The sequence below is a fragment of the Perissodus microlepis genome, chromosome 17, assembly GCF_051167445.1.
Source record: "Perissodus microlepis isolate ML-2025 ecotype Zambia chromosome 17, ASM5116744v1, whole genome shotgun sequence".
Lineage (NCBI taxonomy): Eukaryota > Metazoa > Chordata > Actinopteri > Cichliformes > Cichlidae > Perissodus > Perissodus microlepis.
In genome coordinates, this window is record NC_140477.1 from 6,088,657 (window position 1) to 6,107,960 (window position 19,304).

Genomic DNA, 19,304 nt, shown 5'->3' on the forward strand with positions numbered 1-19,304 from the left:
TATTTCTCTAATATGTTTTAAGAATACTGTGTGTGTGTGTGTGTGTGTGTGTGTGTGTGTGTGTGTGTGTGTGTGTGTGTGTGTGTGTGTGTGTGTGTGTGAGTGTGAGAGAGAGTGATAGAGAGAGAGAGAGTGAAACAGAGGATGGTGTCCATATTATTTATTTATTTCAGGCTTAAAATGTAGATTTAAAATTAATTGTTAACATAAATTTTTTTTAGCTATAATATTTAATTTTCTGCTTTTTGTTTTTTGTTTCTAATTGTTCAGTTACTGTCGTTTATATTTAAATATTAATATAAGCACTTTTAAAAATTCCACATTTTGTTTAATAAAAAGTAACATTGGACCAAAATGAAGATGGTACGAATGCCTAAAAGAAATGCCGAAAACAAACCAAAAAAAAAAAAAGGCTAAAGGCTAATTTGTCTTTCTCTGGACCTGTAAAGTTCCTGTAGTAATTTCCTGGAGTTAGTGCCTTTTTGAGAGATGAATCTAAGCTGCACTGGCAGTGAATGGTAATGCAGTTATCCCGTCTAAATTCAGCTACAGTATTCTGAGCTATGATCACTCTAACATATGCTACATCAGCCATAATGATACACTTAAGTAACTGCTTGGCAGGTTTATGACCTGAGCGATACATGGACACCTTGCCGAGTGTGTGTGCACATGTGTGTGTTTTGTGAATACATTTTAACAATGCTGCATGCACAGACATGTGTAACTGTGATTATCTGTTTTTCGCTTTCATTTGCAGAGTCATTACTTGGGAGTGACTTTATTTTTCCGTGCCAGACATTGATATCAAGGTTAGTCTAACATTTTTATTAATTTTCTTTAAAATTATATTCTTGTTATTGAATCCGTGTATGTTTTTGTAGCACTTTTGGTGTATATAGCAGCACCTATTTTGTGTGTGTACATGCCTGGACAGTCAAAAATCATTCAGGACTGCTTTCCATGATATAAGCACACAGCTCAGCGACCGCGGTTTGTTGTTAGTTTATCAAACACAACCGTCTCCAGCACACACCAGCGGCCGTAGCATCGTGTGATGCGTTTTGTCAAAACTCGTATCGGTGCGTTGTGTCTGTCGTGTCATCTGAAACGGTAAGTCTGTGCTGCAGCTCAAAGATAATCTCCTCAAAGGAAATTAGTCAGGAAAAATGGGACAGAAGAGCCGTCAGCCTAAAGGTCAAATGAAGATTAGAGAGAAACAGTACACGAGGGCACTCCGGCTGGCACCCCGGAATCACACAAAGGCCTCATTGTCACAGGAGCCCTCGGGTCTGCGCACTCTCTCCCAGCATACTTAGGGAGACATGACACCTGTTGGTGGGTTTGATCAACTGCATGCAGAGCGACAGGACACCTCACACTTAAGATTTTTGTGATATTAAAAGACGACTTTGAGTCGCATACACGTCTAGAACATTTTCGGATCGGCGCTCTTCCGCACAAACACACTCACGGGTTCGGTTCAGGCTCGAGTTTTTATCTCACGTCAGTTTCAGGCTTTCCGACGGCACGGCTGACCGCGTGCCGTTAAATCAAAACGACAAATGAAAAAACAGCAAGCAGTGAAAAAAGCAATTACTCTTGATTTATATTTGCTGATTATTGTAACCCTCCAGACACATCGGCTCCACTCACTTCAAAGGGTGAATTGGTTAATCTCAAATAATTGTGAAGCTCAGTCCTGACAGTTTTACAGTTTATGGCACTGTGTATTCAAAATGTTGAATGAATGTATTTTTGGAAAGTTGTTTGCAAGTTCATGCCTAGATCGAGGATCTCACTTGCACCTCTCTTTAGTAGTTTTAATTTTTTTTTTTGACAAACTGTAAAACAGTTGTGTTATCAAAAATGTTTTAATCACATTTAACAAACAATTGTATTTTAATTACACGCATTAACTAAAGAAAAGTGTTAATGTAATGCTTTTGGGCAATGTTAAAAGGTTTTTTGACCCAAAATTACAAAAGAAATGAAGATTTTTGACTGGCCTTGTGTTTTTAGGGTTAACGTTTTTGTGCTTTGCTTTCTGCCTCCACCCACTTCCAGTAGAGATTAATGAAATTCTGCTTGTTTATAGTATTTAATAACTTTTAATAAAATCAGTCCTATGTATTCCAAAAAAAGTCATCCTTTTCACTCTGGATAATTTAATAATTTTTTTAATTAATAATTTCTGAGTAAAATCAAAAGACATTTAACTGTGGTTAGAAATCTCAGTGACACATGCATAAAAATGTTGGTTCAGCAGAAGTAAACTGGAAAATGCATTTGTCATAATTTACCTGGAGTGACCCTTTAAGTAAAAGGGCCTCTCCTGTGTAAACCCGATACCCTGCATACACGCATTAGCAGTGCAAGTGAAACAGCGAGCTGCACACACAGTCAGGCCTGCTTATACCTCACACGGTTGGACAGCAAGTAGCTCATATAGAGATTTGTGTGGCATTTATGGGATAAACGACCTGCAATAAAACAGCCACAAACTGGTGCGTGCGCGTGAAGAGTTAAGGCAGTGACTCACTTTTATAAGTTTGACCCCCACCTCGCGCCCTCACGCCTCTCCCCTCCCCTCCGTCGCTCCCCAACTCGAGGGGGAAACCGCAGCAGAGCCGCAGCCTCTCCTGTCTCACTCAGGAAACTCCCTGAAACAACCACAACCTCGTCTGCTCGACCTTTCAGGCCAACACACACTCTGACATACAAATCTGCTCATTTGCAGCGAGGTTTCCTGCGACACACACACAGATGGGTTTACCATGAAGCACAACACACGACTTCAGAGTTTTGGAGTCACTTTTAATGGTGTGACTGTGTGTGTGTTCCTCTAATAAACTGCCAGGTAGCAACACAGAGATGCAACAGGATAGTCATGAATAATACAGCCACAGGATACTTGCACTCTCTACACATTCACATGCAGACATGCAAGCACCTGCAGTCGTGTGTTTGCACACCGGCACTGAAGGAGGCCCACGTACTGCTCTCTGTATCCATCGTGTATGACATGTGTGAGCACGCTGATATAGGTGCTCTGTTGTTTTCTGATGCTCCTGTGTTAGACAAGAAGTGAAAGTCTGACCTTTGAACAGAGAAGTGCAGCTCACTCTCTCCTCTCGTTTGTCAGCATCGAGACGAGGAAACCTGAGAGGAGGCGAGTTGACAGACCGCACAGACCTGCTCAGGGAAGATGACCTGCCAAGCTCAAGTGACATGCAGAGGAAGTGTTTTGAGTGTATTTTGTTTTGTTTTTTAATTACCACACATTTCGCATATTAAGCCTCTCCTTTAAATGTATAAAAAATAATAATAAGGAACCTCATGATCAGCTGGGGCATTTCTGCATGGATGTCCTCCATGTGCCTGTGTGGGTTTTTCTGGGTACTTTCCTCCCACAGTGCATCTTAGGTTGGGTAAATAGTGATTAGAAATGTGGGTGTGGATGTGATTGTGAGATGTTGTTGTGTGTCTGCGTGTGTTAAACCTCTGATAGATTGGCAGCTGGGTCAGGATTTAACAAGTTTAGAAAAAAAACAAAAACGGATTGAACAAAACAGAAATAAAAATATGTTTAATTTCTTAAAATGTAAAACAAGCACTTTTTTGGACATGCAGTGTTTTATCTGTGAATTAAGTAAGTTTAAGTGCTGCTTCATGATGATGTTTTACTAAGACTACAGAACTGGCTTTATTTAAAATTACAAACATTTAATTACGTTACCGTTTTTACATGACATTGAATATAGCTGCCTACATTACACACAGTACAATACACTAACAGTACAAGCACACAGAAGTTCAGCCTTGACCTTTGGAACAATGACAAAATCAACTTTATGAAGATCCACCTGTTTTTTCTGCCTTTAATTGGATGCTATGGTTTTCATCGGCACATTTGTGATGCTGTTGTTTTATTACATTGAATTGTGGTTGAATTTTACACACTTAACTCCACCCATTACAGCTTATCCGTAGTTAGTTTTTTTTTTAAGTCTTGTCCTAATTTCACAAGGGTCAGTTGTCGTTGAGTTTCTGTTCCCACAGGTCGACTGGGTGCGACTGGAGAGCCGTGCGAGAGTTAAACTGTCCTTTGGGGTGAGGTAGTAGGTTGTATAGTTTTAGGGTCATTCCCAAGCTGTCAGATGACTATACAACTTACTGTCTTTCCTGAAGCGGCTGTAATAACATCATCTTCATCATCGTACCCACAAAAGGATAAGAAGCATGACTTTTGAATTTGGACTCGTTTGTTTGTTTAACCTAAAATAATATGCAGATTTTTGTGGGAAATTGTTCTCTTCTTATTGATGCTTGTTGTTGTTGTTTTTTTATTATTATTTTTTTTTAAAAAAAGGTAAGTTCTGCTAGTCTGAAGTTGTAACCAGTGAAGCTTGTTCTCACAGCGTGTAGTAAATTTAGCGAAGTAATGTGAAATCTAGCCACTTTTACTTTTGCAGCTTTTTCATGTAACTTTTCCTGCAAGTGCTTCAACAGTTCAAGTGCATCCTTTTATGTGCAGCGTGTAACATTTCAACTGACATTATCATGGCAATCCTCATTGCAATAATAAATAACAAAGTTGCTTTCAGTTTCATTTATGCAGCGATGCGACTCGCGCACAAATCCTCTCCTTACCCGCCTGGGTGCTTTATGATGTTCGTACAGGGTGAGGTAGTAGGTTGTGTGGTTTCAGGGTTGTGATTTTACCCCATCAGGAGCTAACTATACAACCTACTGCCTTCCCTGGAGGGCAGCAATACATCACAGGAGCGCGCACATCTTTGTCATTTTCCCTGCCTCTGAGAAATGGGACAGTCTCTTTTACAAAGGCCCACAAAAGACTGGCATTCGATCTCAAGGGTTCACGTGTATGGTTGAGTGGCGCTCACTCACACGACGCATTTCAGAGAGACAATCATTTTACACATTTGTAACTCGCACTGGGAAGATGGCATAAAAAAGGCATTTATTTAATTTTATTAGCGTTCATGTTTTGCTGCTTGTACTTTTCCCTCAGTAATTAAATAAAGACTGGACAAGAAATAATTGCTGAGCAAATAATGGCTGAAGTCTGATCTTTGTGCTGATAACAACTGTGCAACAGTAGAGTCTCCCTAGATGGGATATTTTCTTCGAAATGCTGCTTTAGTCTCTAATCCCTTTAAGGAGCTCATAATGCCCTGAAATTCTAATCCCCAAAGCCTCTGTGTCTCAGGAACATGTATCTTTTTATCTGTCTAGAAAAGTCTCCTAAAAAGCATGCATCATTTCTCTTTTGTTCTTTAAAACAAAAATCAATTGCATGGGATTTCTTCCATTTAAGATGTTAATACTGTGCAAGATTAAAGGCAAGTAAAACTCCAGAAAACAATTGAAGGTAGAGCAAACAGCCAAGAGTCATGCTGTTTTATGAAACCACACGTAGGAGTGCAGCTTTTGCTTTGAGTTTTCAAGCGACATCCCTGACCAAAGCTGATTCTGTAGCTCACTGCTTAAAAACCATTTCGAATTCAGAAAAAATGAGCTTGTGTTTCCATCCCAGATGGAACGGGAGACCAGGTGCCGAGGTAAAACCAAAGAAAATCATAAATTATCACCCTGCCATTTGTTTGTGGGAGAACACGCTGAGCCACCATGAGGGGTTTTTATCGTCTACACTTACTGTGCAGGTCCACAGGAAAATATGACAGCCAAAATATCCTATTGTCATGCGTCATTTCACAGTAGATGGCGCCAGATATTAAATGCGGTGTTGTTGCTTTGCTGGAGACAATCACAGTCTACACTAATTTGTTAGATGTACTTTAAGATGGGCTATACATTTCTAAGGAGTTGGGTACAGAATGAGGGTGTCCTGCTGACCTACATGTAGGAGGTCCAGGCAGGAAAGCAGGGCTGCTTTCTGCCAACTAAAGTAACCTTACAGCAGCACTGACACAACATCGTGCTTATGGTTGAAATAAAGTTAATTTTGCCACAGGTCAAGTATGTGTTCCATAGGGTCACAGTTAAATATCAAAAATCTTCCAAGTGTACACCATCAAATAAAAAACACCAGCTGGTAGCCACAGTATGAAGTGCCATTAGCACTAAATTGTGAAGGGAGGCTTTTTGGAGCAACCGTTTTAAAAGCAAGAACACACGCCTACCTTATTCATGCTATTAAATGTGTTTTAAAGAAGATGGGGATTTTTTTAAGGTGTAAATAAAAGGCAAACACCTGAAAGATGGCCATGATTTGTATCCCAGTGTGTGGCTTAGTAGGTAGAATGCCATTCAAACACTCAGACAGTTGTTATTTGGATTGCAACTGCAAATTAGGCTGACACAAAAATGACCTTCACTTTCTTACTGCTTAACTGTGAGCAGCATAACACCAAGAGACAGACTTATTTGTCATTTCCCAGCAATACTTGGACACAGCACATATCTCTGATTGTCACCTGAAATGTGTGGCTTCACACAAATGCTACAATAGAGCAAGTTTTACACTAATGAACAAAAAGCTGTGAAAGAGAAGGTTTGGAATTAGAAGCAAAAGTTCATTCAGCTAGTTTGATTGTTTTAAATTGGTGGTGGGTGGGGTGAACCTTTAGACAAATTACAAAAAAAGCAATGAGTCATCAATTTGCATATATGTGTTTTGCTACATCGAGCATTTTTATTACTGTGTATTGTGCAGTTTATTTTGTTTTCTTTTTTAACATATGCTTCAATGACGGGGGTCACAATGATAACGTAGAGGTCTGAAAAAGTCATGTATCAAATATTATATACTTGGCCTTAAAGGGTTTGTAAGGTTAAGTCATGGGTGTCAAAAATCATTTTACACTGTAGGCCACATATATCCCACTTTAGGGGGTAAGTGGGTCAGACCAGTGGAACTCCATGCCAGTGTAAAGAAGTTAAACCATGAACTAAATGCCACAGATTTCAACAGTACGTCTCAGTTTTTCTACACAATAAAGAAATGCTGCTGAAAATGGAAGAAATCTGTCAGCACGACTCTGTAAGTAACAGACTGGTAAAATTACAGTTGAAAATGGCTTGTTGCACACACTGTACTATAGTAATAATACTTCAATATATATATATATATATATATATATATATATATATATATATATATATATATATATATATATATATATATATATATGCAGTGGATCCACTATAAAAAAAATCTTCCTATAATGGATAATAAACAAAACAGGAACGTTTCTGTCATTTAATTCATTCAGTCATTTGTTCATTAAAAATAGAAAACCTAGAAAAATACTGTTATAAGTCCCTTCACATTTTTCACTGCTGTCCAGTGGGCCAGGTTGGAGTTTTTGGCGGGCCGAGTTTGGCCCCTGAACCTCATGTTTGACACACTCACTGATACAGTAATTAGCCTGCAAATATAAATATTTACTGACTAAATTACAACCATCTTGAGTATTTTGTAAGGTCCTTAAAGATGAAAAGTGACCACTGTTAACTGCAGTGAAATACGTCATAATAGTGTCACAAAAATATCCATTTGATACTTGCGGGATATTTGAAAAGCACACACTGCTTACAGCGAGATTATCACCAGACTGCCTGCCAGCGGGCAGGTCACTGGAAAAGCTGTCGTTTTATTGAGCATTCACGTAATTATTACTCGATAGTATGACGCTGCTGACGTTTTAATTACAGGAAGTGGTTTTGGAGGCGATCGGATGGCATTAATCTTACAGGCCCAGGCAGAGAGATCCAGTCGCCCTTCACCGGGTACAGATAAAGGAGACAATGCGCCTCCACACCGGTCCATCCTGTACCGAGCCACCAAGAAGGGATTGTGTCTTACCGAACACCCCCCCGCACACAATTCTCGTGTTCCGATTGGTTGAAACCATAGGTGTGTCAGGAGGTGTGTGCGCCATGTTGTGGTCCCTCTCTACGTTATTTCCTGCTGAGGATGACGTTTTTGACGGCAGGGAGGGAGGCAGCAGAGCCGATCAGCAGGCGCATCCGTGAGCGTCCCGGGCCCGAAGCAGCTCTCTCCTCCTCCTCCTCTGATAAAGCACAGGCGTCCATTCCGGCAGCGAGAGCTTGAAATGCTCCGGATAGCAGACTCCGAGCTGAGGTATTTACCAACATTTATTTCTATAATGTTATGTAACTGTGTAAGAAGCTCTCTGTGCAGTTGCCTGTTGATTCAACAAACTTTGTTATTCAATCGCGCAGAAAGTATAAGTGAAGTGGACACTGTGGCTAACTTTGTATCTCTTTTCTCTTAAAACACACACACACACACACACACACACACACACACACACACACACACACACACACACACTTGTCTTTAGTGAGCTGTATTGCGAGTGAGCTCTAGATAAACTTCCTTTCAGTCATGTCTTCATATGTTGTGACCAAACCGCAGACGCACACTGGAAGGCACGCTTCCCCCTGCAGCCCCAGATATGCTTCTATGTCACACTCTGTGCAGCAATGCAAAGAGATACTTTGATGATGCAAGACTGATGTGGCTTTTACGTTTACTCTGTGCCTGATTTTTAAATTTATTTTTTCAATCTGTGGCCAGTGGATGACCTTGTTTTCGAAAAGTCCAAACAGCTGATCCAGATTCAGCACTGACAAATGTGAGCTGTTGCTTTTTTTTTTTTTTTAATTAACAAAGGCTAAGAAAGGATGTGCAACTTTCCAGGTGACTAGAAATATGATGCTTTGTGTTTTGATTTTGGCTCCTTTGTATCGTCTAACGTGCTCTCTCCTGAGTCCAGCCGACGTCTTTGGCTGCAGCTCCTGTTTCCTCTTCTCCTTTAACCTAAAGATAGAGCCCTAAGGTCTGGGATCAAAGTTCCTCTGGGAGTTAAAACACAATGTCCTCTGAGGTAGAGGGGAAGCATGGGCTGGACTCAAACGGAAATATAGTCAATTAACTTTGCTGTCACCTTGTTAGGGCTTTAATACATGAATGAGACAGGCCAGAGTTACAGGCATGATGGGACCATCAAAATACTGTGACATCCAACTAATCCATAACAAATGATAATAAAGTTCAAAAGTTTTAATAAGCTGTATTTAATATAAACCCAAGAAAAGCTCCAGGAAGCTCTCACATTTTAGAAACTACAGCCTTAAAGTTTCACCTTTCTCCAAACTCCAAGAGTTCACCAACAAATCGCCATACCCTCTGCAACATCCCTTCGATTTAACAATTCATTAAGCAGCGTGTAGTATGCCTTTTTAATTTATCTCTTATCCACTGTTACAGTGGTGGATATGGAGGTGGCATGGAAGGGTAGCTTCATTTTTTTTTTTAATTCAGTCTGATGTCAGTGTTAGCACATAACCTTCTGTTTGTGAGGGGCAGCCAATCAAAAAAGTGTGGGGGTGATTAGAAAAGGAGAGGAGCAAAACCAATCACTGGGTGAACTGAGGGCTTGCATGAACACCTAGTGTAATATTATTAACTACTATTTCAAACTGTGAATTTTATACATATGTGTGTGTGTGTGTGTGTGTGTGTGTGTGTGTGTGTGTGTGTGTGTGTGTGTGTGTGTGTGTGTGTGTGTGTGTGTGTATGTGTTGGACTCTAGACTCCAAGAAAAATAACAATATGTGGAAATGAGTATCATGGCTGGACTTTAACTCGTTGATCTGTGGTTTATCTGCTGTGTATTGTTGCAGAATGTACAGGAGTTACTCAATCTACCTTTTGATGAAGAAATCTCTTTGAGCACCCAGGGGCAACAAATATATCAGCGGGCACACGCTCTGCATCAAAGCAGTTTAACAAACCAGTTGGTCAGCAAGTTTGTCAATGACTGCCCAAAAAGTTTGCTGTGTTTTGTTAGAAAAGCCTTTAGGCACAGGTATAATACACTCTGTATGGTGCAGTTGATGGCGTGCTGCAGGTGCCGGCACACATCTGTTTGCACACCCGTACTTATTTACCTGCATGGTGTCAGAGTCCTGTCACGACCTGTCCCCTAAATGCTGCAACACAAAGACTAGATAAACATACAGACGCATGCTCGGATCAATATAATCCTTGCTGGTGGGGCTCAGGAGTTCACAGAGGGCATGTTTCTTAACACAGACAGGATTTTATCAACTTTTTTCAACCCCTTTTTTTGTCATAGTGCATGCTTTAAGTCTAAAGTAGCTTAAACAGGGAAGGTGTAAAGTCACACTTGGGTTTTTTTCATGCATGTCTTACAGATGTGTGCAGCTGTGCAAGCTGAGATTGTGCATCGCAATTTCGGCAGATTTGATGTAATTAAAATACAGGTAAAATGGTAACGCAATACTGTAAAAAATGAATGAGTTGCATTTTAAGAGGGTTAGGAAAGCAGACCATCAATCTGAAACGTCTGTCTGCAGGGAAGACTTGTGTTTTTCTGCCTATATCCTACAAATTGTGCGTGTGTGGTCACCTCCTTATTAGGTTTTGCAGCCAAAAAATACTTTGGATGGTTCTAATCTGCTTATCAAGAAAGTCTGCAGTAACATCTGCTGTTATAAATTACTGGAAGTTGGAGAGAGCACCTTACAGAACACGAACATTGGCCGTGGTGCTGTTGTGTTGCGTGATGGTTCAAACAGATGTCCTTTACCCCGCTGTGAGCAGCTGGGAGCTCCAGCAAACACACACCCACACAACACGCAGCGAGATCCACTCTTGAAAGCAGACGTGCAGAAGAAGAGACAGGTCGACTGTTTACTTCTGTCTTGATTTTAATCCTCAAGAGACAAAAGTGACTTTAAATTGTGTGCTGTAGACCTAAAAGCTATTCACATAGTGTAAACAGTGTATATATTAGACACTATATGCTCCGTGCAGGTTCATATATCAGAGTGAAAGGCTTTGAATTCAGCTGTATGTGTGAGTACTTTGGCTGAACAGATCGGGATTAAACGTGTGAAAATAAGTCATTTAGGATAATGTGCTGCTGTTGACTCACAAGGCACGGTTCACTTACGAACATAGTCTTCACAATACTAACTTAATAGACTTTTTCTTATGGCATTAGTACCCCGGTGGAGTGAAAGACAGTGCTTCATTTGCATTTTTCAGACGGTCGTCTCACACGTTCGACAATAAACATGCGTTTCATTTTTTGTTTTAATATTTGCTGCTTGCTCGGTGCCTCCTGTGGAGTCATATTATGATGTTTTGTAAGAATGTGGTAAATGTTTCATTTGTGACCCACTGTTGAGTCCCTGAGAGGGTGTCCAGTGGATAAACCTCGGGATGCACTCACTGCTGTTTGTGTATTGTAAGATGAGATGAGAAATGCTTCATATATCAGCGCTTTAGCAGTCTTCATGTGAAAACACACTGCCTGAACTTGTCCATCAACCAACCAGTCATCCATCGCTTATCTAGCAAATTGCATAACTGTATGAAAAGTTAAGCCAATGCATAAAATCTGATGGCCAGAAAGGGGATGGGGACTTCTGGCTGCAAAAAGATGTCAAGTTGCATAGAAGTTAATGAGAAAACTACCATACTGCTCACTTGTTCTGTGACCTTAATAAACACTTTCCTGATCTGCTTATGTTCTCAGTCACTAGTTGCATGTCTTATTTAATACAATATGATATTAATTTTGTACATTATAGTCCTGATAGACTCTTGCAAAGTACGGTAAACTTTATCATATAGCTTATACCTTATAAATGTGCAGTGGCTCTTAATTTCCTAGTTCCATCCAACCATCGCTCATCACATCAAGTTTCAAAATAAACATGATGGAGATGTTCAATACAATCAGTTTGATGTTTAAAAGGAGTTTGTCCAAACATTAGCAGAGGTGTGCTTTCACACTCACAGACTTCATTTTCCTCATCCAAAATCTCCTTTTTTTTACAGTCTGGTGAGTGAGGGTTTGAATCCCTGATCTCTACCATGGCAGGGGATCACTACAGCCCCCCATCCCCACTGGGGGATTCCCTCCTGGGAAGTCCACTTTGTGGAGACCTGATGGAGGATCTTCGTGATATCTCCCAGTCTATAGGAGATGACGCACTGGGGTTTGATTTTCCAGAGTACCAGAGCACTGGTTCGGGTTCCAACAGCTCTGTCGCACTGGGTGAGTATGAGGGGTAGCTTCATCACCAGTTGAGATTGGTTTCCAAGAACATATGCTTCAGAGAATTAAAAAGCTATCTAACACCTTCTGTAGGGCTCTGGTCTACCTTGCTGTTTTGGTCAAGATTTGGAGCCTAATATGGCTTTAAATGACAATATTAGAAGCTCATTATTAGATTTGGCTTGACCCAAAGACCCCAATTTTAAAAACATATATTTACTCACATAAGTGCTACCCCAACTTCAACCCATCGGTGCCACTGGTGTACAGAGAGACAGGTAAGAAACTTGGTGGAAAGAATCAGGGGCAGGATCCTTAATCATGCCAAATGTTAAAACTTGTAACCTCTTGTCTTTTTCATCTTTTCTGCTGTAGAGACCTTGACCCCAGCCTCGAGTCCATCATCAGGAGTGTGCGGAGCAGCGGCTGGCCAAGATGAGAGCGGCAGCACCCTCAACCTCGAGTGCCGGGTGTGCTCTGACAAAGCTTCGGGCTTCCACTACGGGGTGCACGCATGCGAAGGCTGCAAGGTAAGAAACTTGGGACTTAAACAGGGATCGTGTAGCCAGCTGGAGCACATCGACTGCATCATGCAGGCGTACTTTGGCGCGAGAAAGGCGATTAAAGGAGCGCAAAGATATTAACGTAATGAAAACACAGTTCAACTCACGGTTCTTTTGAATGGCACAGCTAAAAGTTTAAAAAAAGATGACGTGCATGCCTGAACGCACGCAGCACCAAAACACATACAGAAGTTTGGCAGCGCAGAGGCGCCTGACATGGAGACCAGTGGAAACTTTCTGAGACACGCAGCCGAGTCATGTGGGGTAGAGGACATGACGGCTAGGCCTGTCACCTCTGTCCTGGTTGGCCGAGAGCCAAAGTCAATGACATTAATACACACACGCACATTTATAAACACACAGAGCAGCTACTGACACAGTGGACTGCTCTACTTTGCTAAATATTCCCTTTTGGGATTTGATGATTAGTAAAATGTAGTTTTTGCTGCTTTCATTTTTCCTTTATCTATGTTTTTGGACATTCTTCACAATTTAGGGATTAAAAGTTTATTTTAAAACACCGACACTGAGAATATTGGGTAAGTGAGACCGCTGGCCTCAGTAACCAGCGCGTGTGTTAAAAACCATAGAGGACGGTCGCTGCATTGTTTGTGCAGTCACATGAGATCATTGCACCCTCACAGCTGGCCGCAGGTTGTTGCTGCTAATCTGAGATTTATTTGCTACTTTTTTGCATGAGTTTTTAAACTCTGACGCTTTCTCCCTGTTGACGTCTCATGCCTTGCTTCTCTTTAATAAAGATCTTTCGCTTTTCCACGACATTGCCGCTGATTGGAAATGCGATAAAGATGTCTCTACTTCTGCATTTGCACATATAGGTCGGTGGGTTTTCTGATAAAAAACAATGACGGTTGATCACTGTGCTGCTCTAATGCTAAAAAAGTGCATCTGGTGGATAATCTATTGCTGTCTAACTCTGTAGCTGCCCACCGGGGCTCTGTTTTACGACACACGTCTCATTCATCACCACAGTCTTGCTGTCAGAGCGGCTGCCAGCGTTGGCACGACACCTATCACCGTGTCACACAGCAGCTGTTCTGAAGCAGGGACGTGATGACCTTGAACTGTTGGACACTGCATATGTGACGGGGCGTGCTCTGATGACGCTGCTTCTAAACTCTCTGACTGCAGTAATCTTGCTTCTGATATGTCACAGTCACAGTTTGCGGTTACCATGCTGGACGGGCTCTGTGGAGTATTTTCAGCACCTCGCTTCAAAGAGAGGCGCACCGAGCAGTGGGACTGTGAACGCGCTGTGATGTTGCCCTACCAGGGTTAAAGTCTGTGGTGATAATGGGCCTGAAACATTAGAGCAAAGGAGATATTATTAGAGTCAGGAAAAGCCTTTAGTGATAGAAAATTGAAAAAAATGAGAGAGACTTTTGCTCCTAAGCGTTGCACAATCGTTCTCTTTGTTTATGTTGTCAGCCTTGCTGCTCGCCTCCCGGCTAAGATATCGCAGCACAGTACTGGCCTCTGGTTGTGTCTGTTTTCCCAAACACAAACATGCAGGGACATGTATGGCATAAACACACACATCTGTTTTTCCTCCTTCTGCAGCTCTGTAATGTTATGTAATGCATTTCTGATGACTGTAATATGGCCTTCAGTGCTTTCTATTGGCTGATTCCACCCACACAAAAGAGAGTCTTTTGCTTAAAATTGACACAAAAGTGGCGTATGACGCATAATAAAACTAATAAAATTATAAAATAGCTGCTATTCAGCATAAATTCAGCCAGGTGTAAGATGATGTCTTTAATGACCATTTGGCCTGTTGGAAATTTTACTGATGTAAGTGGAGTATGCATTAGAATATCATGCGCCTTGCCTTATCTGAGGGCTATAACGTCTCCTCCAAAAAGAGATGTTCTTCAAAAAAAAGGTCAAATCTACTGCACATCTTTAGAGATCCTTTCCTTTAAGAACAGGTGTAATTTCCCTCAAATGCAATCCAAAGATATTAACATTGATCTTGCCAGAGCTTAAAAGGTGCACATTTAATGCAAAAATGCATAAAATATGCAAACTGTTTACTGTTTTGTCCATGACTCTGAGCAGGGTGCTAATGCAAAGGCACTGGGTCACATTCACTAATATGTGCGTATTAATGTACTTTGCACATGCAATACTATGCAAGTCTTGAGCCATATTTCTTTAAATCTTTCTTGGAAAGTGGGAAACAGGCTGCTGCAGTTTAATGAAACGTGTGCAAGCATACATTGAAATAGAGTATATAAGACAAAAACAGAGTTTGTACAATTTTAACAAGCTTGAAAGTCAATATTTGTTATGACCACCTTTCTTTTTCAACACAGCCTGTACTCTCTTAGACAAGCTTACTTGTCATTTCTTTAAGTGGTGTTCATGGATAGTTCTCAAGGCTTTAACAGCCAGCCTTTCACTGTTAGTTTTGAAGTTTGTATGTTGTGAGGTGGTGCAAAATGTGTTTGCAGAGTACAAATGAAATCTGGTAAGAAAATATGGATATATGTTAGTTTTGTGCATTTTTATGCTTATGCAGTGTGGTTGAACGACGACCACTGAGAAAGCTATGTGATAACGTCTTTTTGTTCTGTCTGTCAAATCAGGGTTTCTTTAGGAGGACCATCAGGCTGAAGCTGGAGTATGATAAGTGTGAGCGGAACTGCAAAATCCAAAAGAAGAACCGAAACAAGTGCCAGTACTGCAGATTCCACAAGTGCCTCTCTGTGGGCATGTCCCACAACGGTAATGGAAAAAGTTGAAAGTTTGCAAAATATCAGCCAGTGTAGTCACAGTTACAGGATTACAGTAAACAGTAAAACATATAATCTGAGAACAAGCTCAAGCAACCAGTGATAAACTTAAAGGTCAGGCTAAGTTTGCGAGCATTAGCTACCATAAGCTAGCTATTATAAGCTAACCAAAAGGGTAAAATTGTGATTCTACCTGTCCGACATCTGTTGATATGGAAAAACTGGTATCGTACATCCTTTCCCCATATGTGGAACTAAGGTTGCAAGTATGTAACAAATTAGTCTGATCAAAGCACTGCTGAAACATCGCAGTGAAAGAACTTGAGGGTGATTAGCCTGATGCACTGTGAACTGCCAATAAGAGTCTGAACATCCTCAGTCTCAACATGTGCTCTTTAAAACATCAGCAGGTTGTCGTTCCTCGGTAATTTAGCTCTACTTCAGTCAGTATGCTTTTGCTGTGACATCTGGCACGTCGTCTGCAGTGAATGCTGGAGGGTCACTGAGTTTGTTGTGATGACCTCCCACTAGCAGCATCAGAAACATGAGAGGAACATGGCATGCCTCAGAAGAATAGAAATAGAACAGGATGTACCAGATCTGTTGTACGTGATTTTCTTTCTTTCTTTTTTTTTAGGGTACTAGTGCATATTTGAATCCTTGAATCCTTGAATATTTGCTGAGGTAGCATAAGCCTTATGGCTCCATATGTCAATTTATTGTGCAATGTGAGGGAGGGGAAAAAAAGAAAGTCCTGTGGCAATTTCTAATGACCAGTGTTTTATGTACCAGCCATCCGGTTTGGTCGTATGCCCCAGGCAGAAAAACTGAAGCTGAAGGAGGAAAGCAAGATGGTTGAGAAAGAGGTGGAAAGTCCCTTAATGTCTGACCACAAGTTTCTGGTCAGGCAGATCCATGATGCCTACATGAAGAACTTCAACATGAACAAGGCAAAAGCACGGCTCATACTCACTGGAAAAACTAGAAAGCCGGTAAAGTGGAAAATAAAGTTTGAGAATATTCTCTGCTCTATATCTCTGCCCTCTGCCTCACCGACAGATTCTGTATTTCCCAGCAGCCTCTCATCATCCACGACATGGAGACGTTCCAGCTGGCGGAGAGAACGTTAGCGGTCCATATGATAAACAGCGACTATCCGGAGTCTGACTGCGACCTCGGACAAGTGAGTCCGGCTGTGTCGTGCGGGGAGCTTCGGCAGAGGGAGGCCGAAGCCAGGCTCTTCCGCTGCTGCCAGAGCACCTCAGTGGAGACTGTCACAGAGCTAACGGAGTTTGCCAAAGCTATGCCGGGTTTCCAGAGTCTGGATTTGAATGATCAGGTGGGTTTCAGGTTGCCTTCTTTGGTGAGAAGTGGAAGGAAGAGCAGATGAGTGTTCTCATGCTGTTGCTTTTCTATTTACCTTTTAGGTGACTCTCTTGAAGTACGGTGTTTACGAAGCCCTCTTCACCCTCTTGGCCTCGTGCATGAACAAGGACGGCCTCCTGGTGGCCCGTGGTGGAGGCTTTATCACCCGTGAGTTCCTCAAGAGTCTCCGCCGACCATTCAGTGACATGATGGAGCCCAAATTCCAGTTTGCCACACGCTTCAACTCTCTGGAGCTGGACGACAGCGACCTAGCTCTTTTTGTGGCTGCTATTATCTGCTGTGGAGGTAAAAGGCCGATAATAGGTGGTAGCATAATAATTTAAAAGAGAAAAAGACATATTTGAATTTTCCTTCTTCATTATCTTGTCCTCCCCCACTGCTCCCAAAGATCGTCCAGGCCTGGTAGACGTACCTGTAGTAGAGCAGTTGCAGGAAAGCATTGTTCAGGCGCTGCGGCTCCACCTGCTGGCCAATCACCCAGATGACACCTTCCTTTTCCCCAGGCTGCTGCAGAAGTTGGCTGACCTCCGGGAGCTGGTCACTGAGCATGCTCAGCTGGTGCAAGAAATCAAGACGACAGAGGATACTTCCCTGCACCCGCTGCTGCAAGAAATATACAGAGACATGTACTGAGTATATGAACTGAGAAATGCATATGAATGTACAGGAAGGAACAGCAATGCAGCTTCTGAGGCTGCTGCACCAACCGGAGCAAAACAAAAATCTTTTTTTAAGGAGGGGGGAGGCAGCTTTTGTTGGGAAAGTGACTGCTTCCACTTCATTAAGAGGTCGCACAGTGGAAAGGGAGCGTTTTTTTAAACCATAGATGTGCAGAGGTATCATTAAAGGGTTAATTTTGTTGACCAGCAGCACCAGAATGTCTTGGAGCTGAGTGCCTTGGATGCCAGCTTTTACACATGTGAAGAAAAGTGAATCTGAAGCAGGCTGTGCATATTAGCATATTGTGCAAAGAAATTTATGTACACATATCAAAAATATACCTGGGTATGACTGCTGACCTCATGCGTGCGTACACTGAGGATAACTATGCCTGTGAACGTAACAGATTAGGGCCCTCTGGATGTGGTTTATGTCATTTTCTTGTTCTGTTACTGCGTACTTGTGGCACGTTTGCTTTGACTACCTTGACAACTCGCAGAGAACTGATCAAGTGTCATCGTTACTTGCTGCATGAGTTCAGGTTTCTCCTGTTTTGGGCACAGCTTCTGCCTCCAACACATAACAGATAATTAGCCTTACTTCTCCCGCAGGCAATAATCTGTTATTTGATGTGTCATTTTTTTATTCATCCTCTGCCCTGCTGTTAAAAGCCAACACAGCGTGATAGCTCACTTTTTTTTCTTTTAGTTCAGATTTTCAGTGTTACAGAGTACATGTTTATGTACAAATCCTGCCATTATGTAAAACTAAATCTCAAGGAGAAAAATGTGCTAACAGCCAGTACTTTATATTTCCAATACAAACAAAACAATCTGTTAATTAGCTTGTGTTGAGTTTTGGAAATATAACAAGACTGCCTTAACCTCGGTGTAAGAGACGTGTGTATTTGCAGGCCTCAAAAAGAGGAGCTGATCACCTTATTTTTCTGTACTTGGACTCTGAACCGCGATGTAGCATTGCGAAGTTGTTGTAGGTCATAATGAAACATTTTATCTTTTATATATGTGTAAACATGCTGTTGATGTTAAATGTGTTGTAGTCTGAAATAAACAAATCTATTTAACATCACTTTCTAAATGAAGCCATCAGCTCTTCAGAACATACACCAAACTCTTTATGGTGGAAGCTTGTTTCTGTGACTTATTTCATTTTTTTCTTCATTGTTGGTAAATCAAATTCTGAGGTATTATCTATAAATTTTGACTTTTAATTCAATTCAATTTTATTTATACAGTGCCAAATCACAACAACAGTCGCCTCGAGGTGCTTTATATTGTAAGGTAGACCATACAATAATACATACAGAGAAAAACCCAACAATCATATGAACAAGTACTTTGGCAACAGTGGGAAGGAAAAACTCCCTTTTAACAGGAAGAAACCTCCAGCACCGCCAAGCCCGGTTAGGGTGAGGAGAGGAAGACAGGATAAAAGACGTGCTTAAAGTAAAGTGAGTAAGTACAGGGTGGGCCATTTATATGGATACACCATAATGAAACGGGAATGGTTGGTGATATTAAATTCCTGTTTGTGGCACATTAGTATATGTGAGGGGACAAACTCCAGATCAGCGCACAGAATTTGCAGAATGCGCAAAACAAAAATTGGAACAGGACCCTCAGTTCACGCAGAAGATTTTGTTCAGTGATGAGGCAAACTTTTATGTGAATGGTGAAGTTAACAAACAAAACTATCGCTATTGGTCTGACACTAACCCACATTGGATGGATCCCTCCAAGACTGTTGGAACAACAAAAGTGATGGTTTGGTGTGGTATACGGGGTACAACGATAGTGGGTCCATTCTTC

At 41.4% G+C, this 19,304-nt stretch overlaps 1 protein-coding gene and 1 long non-coding RNA gene across 4 annotated transcripts in view; both read left to right on the forward strand.

Annotated features, from left to right (window-relative positions):
• The window catches only part of LOC146369113 (uncharacterized), a 36,590-nt gene extending 29,488 nt beyond the window's left edge, over positions 1–7,102 (forward strand). Inside the window, exons 4-5 of the long non-coding RNA XR_014797381.1 lie at positions 761–812; positions 3,146–7,102. This is a non-coding gene — a long non-coding RNA (uncharacterized LOC146369113). The remainder of the gene's footprint in view (positions 1–760; positions 813–3,145) is intronic.
• A 67-nt stretch (positions 7,103–7,169) lies between these two features.
• On the forward strand, positions 7,170–18,573 carry LOC146369114 (peroxisome proliferator-activated receptor alpha-like). Of its 3 annotated transcripts, none has more exons than XM_084910427.1 (8): positions 7,170–8,131; positions 11,888–12,107; positions 12,483–12,637; positions 15,283–15,421; positions 16,222–16,421; positions 16,505–16,768; positions 16,857–17,100; positions 17,319–18,573. In XM_084910427.1, the coding sequence occupies exons 2-8, from the start codon at positions 11,924–11,926 to the stop codon at positions 17,459–17,461; spliced, it is 1,329 nt and encodes a 442-aa protein (XP_084766553.1). In that variant the 5' UTR covers positions 7,170–8,131; positions 11,888–11,923; the 3' UTR covers positions 17,462–18,573. The 3 variants fall into 3 exon arrangements, with proteins under 3 accessions (XP_084766553.1, XP_084766551.1, XP_084766552.1); XM_084910425.1 differs by having other exon boundaries at positions 7,173–8,131; positions 17,204–18,573; XM_084910426.1 differs by having other exon boundaries at positions 7,175–8,131; positions 16,508–16,768; positions 17,204–18,573.
• Positions 18,574–19,304: the final 731 nt, after the last annotated feature.

What these genes read in the sequence shown, in the direction of transcription:
- LOC146369114 (XM_084910425.1), top strand. Translation starts at nt 11,924, where the DNA reads ATGGCAGGGGATCACTACAGCCCCCCATCCCCACTGGGGGATTCCCTC. An exon ending in ACGCATGCGAAGGCTGCAAG is followed by an intron (nt 12,638 to 15,282) that starts GTAAGAAACTTG and finishes CTGTCAAATCAG; the next exon opens with GGTTTCTTTAGGAGGACCAT. An exon ending in TGCTATTATCTGCTGTGGAG is followed by an intron (nt 17,101 to 17,203) that starts GTAAAAGGCCGA and finishes CTGCTCCCAAAG; the next exon opens with ATCGTCCAGGCCTGGTAGAC.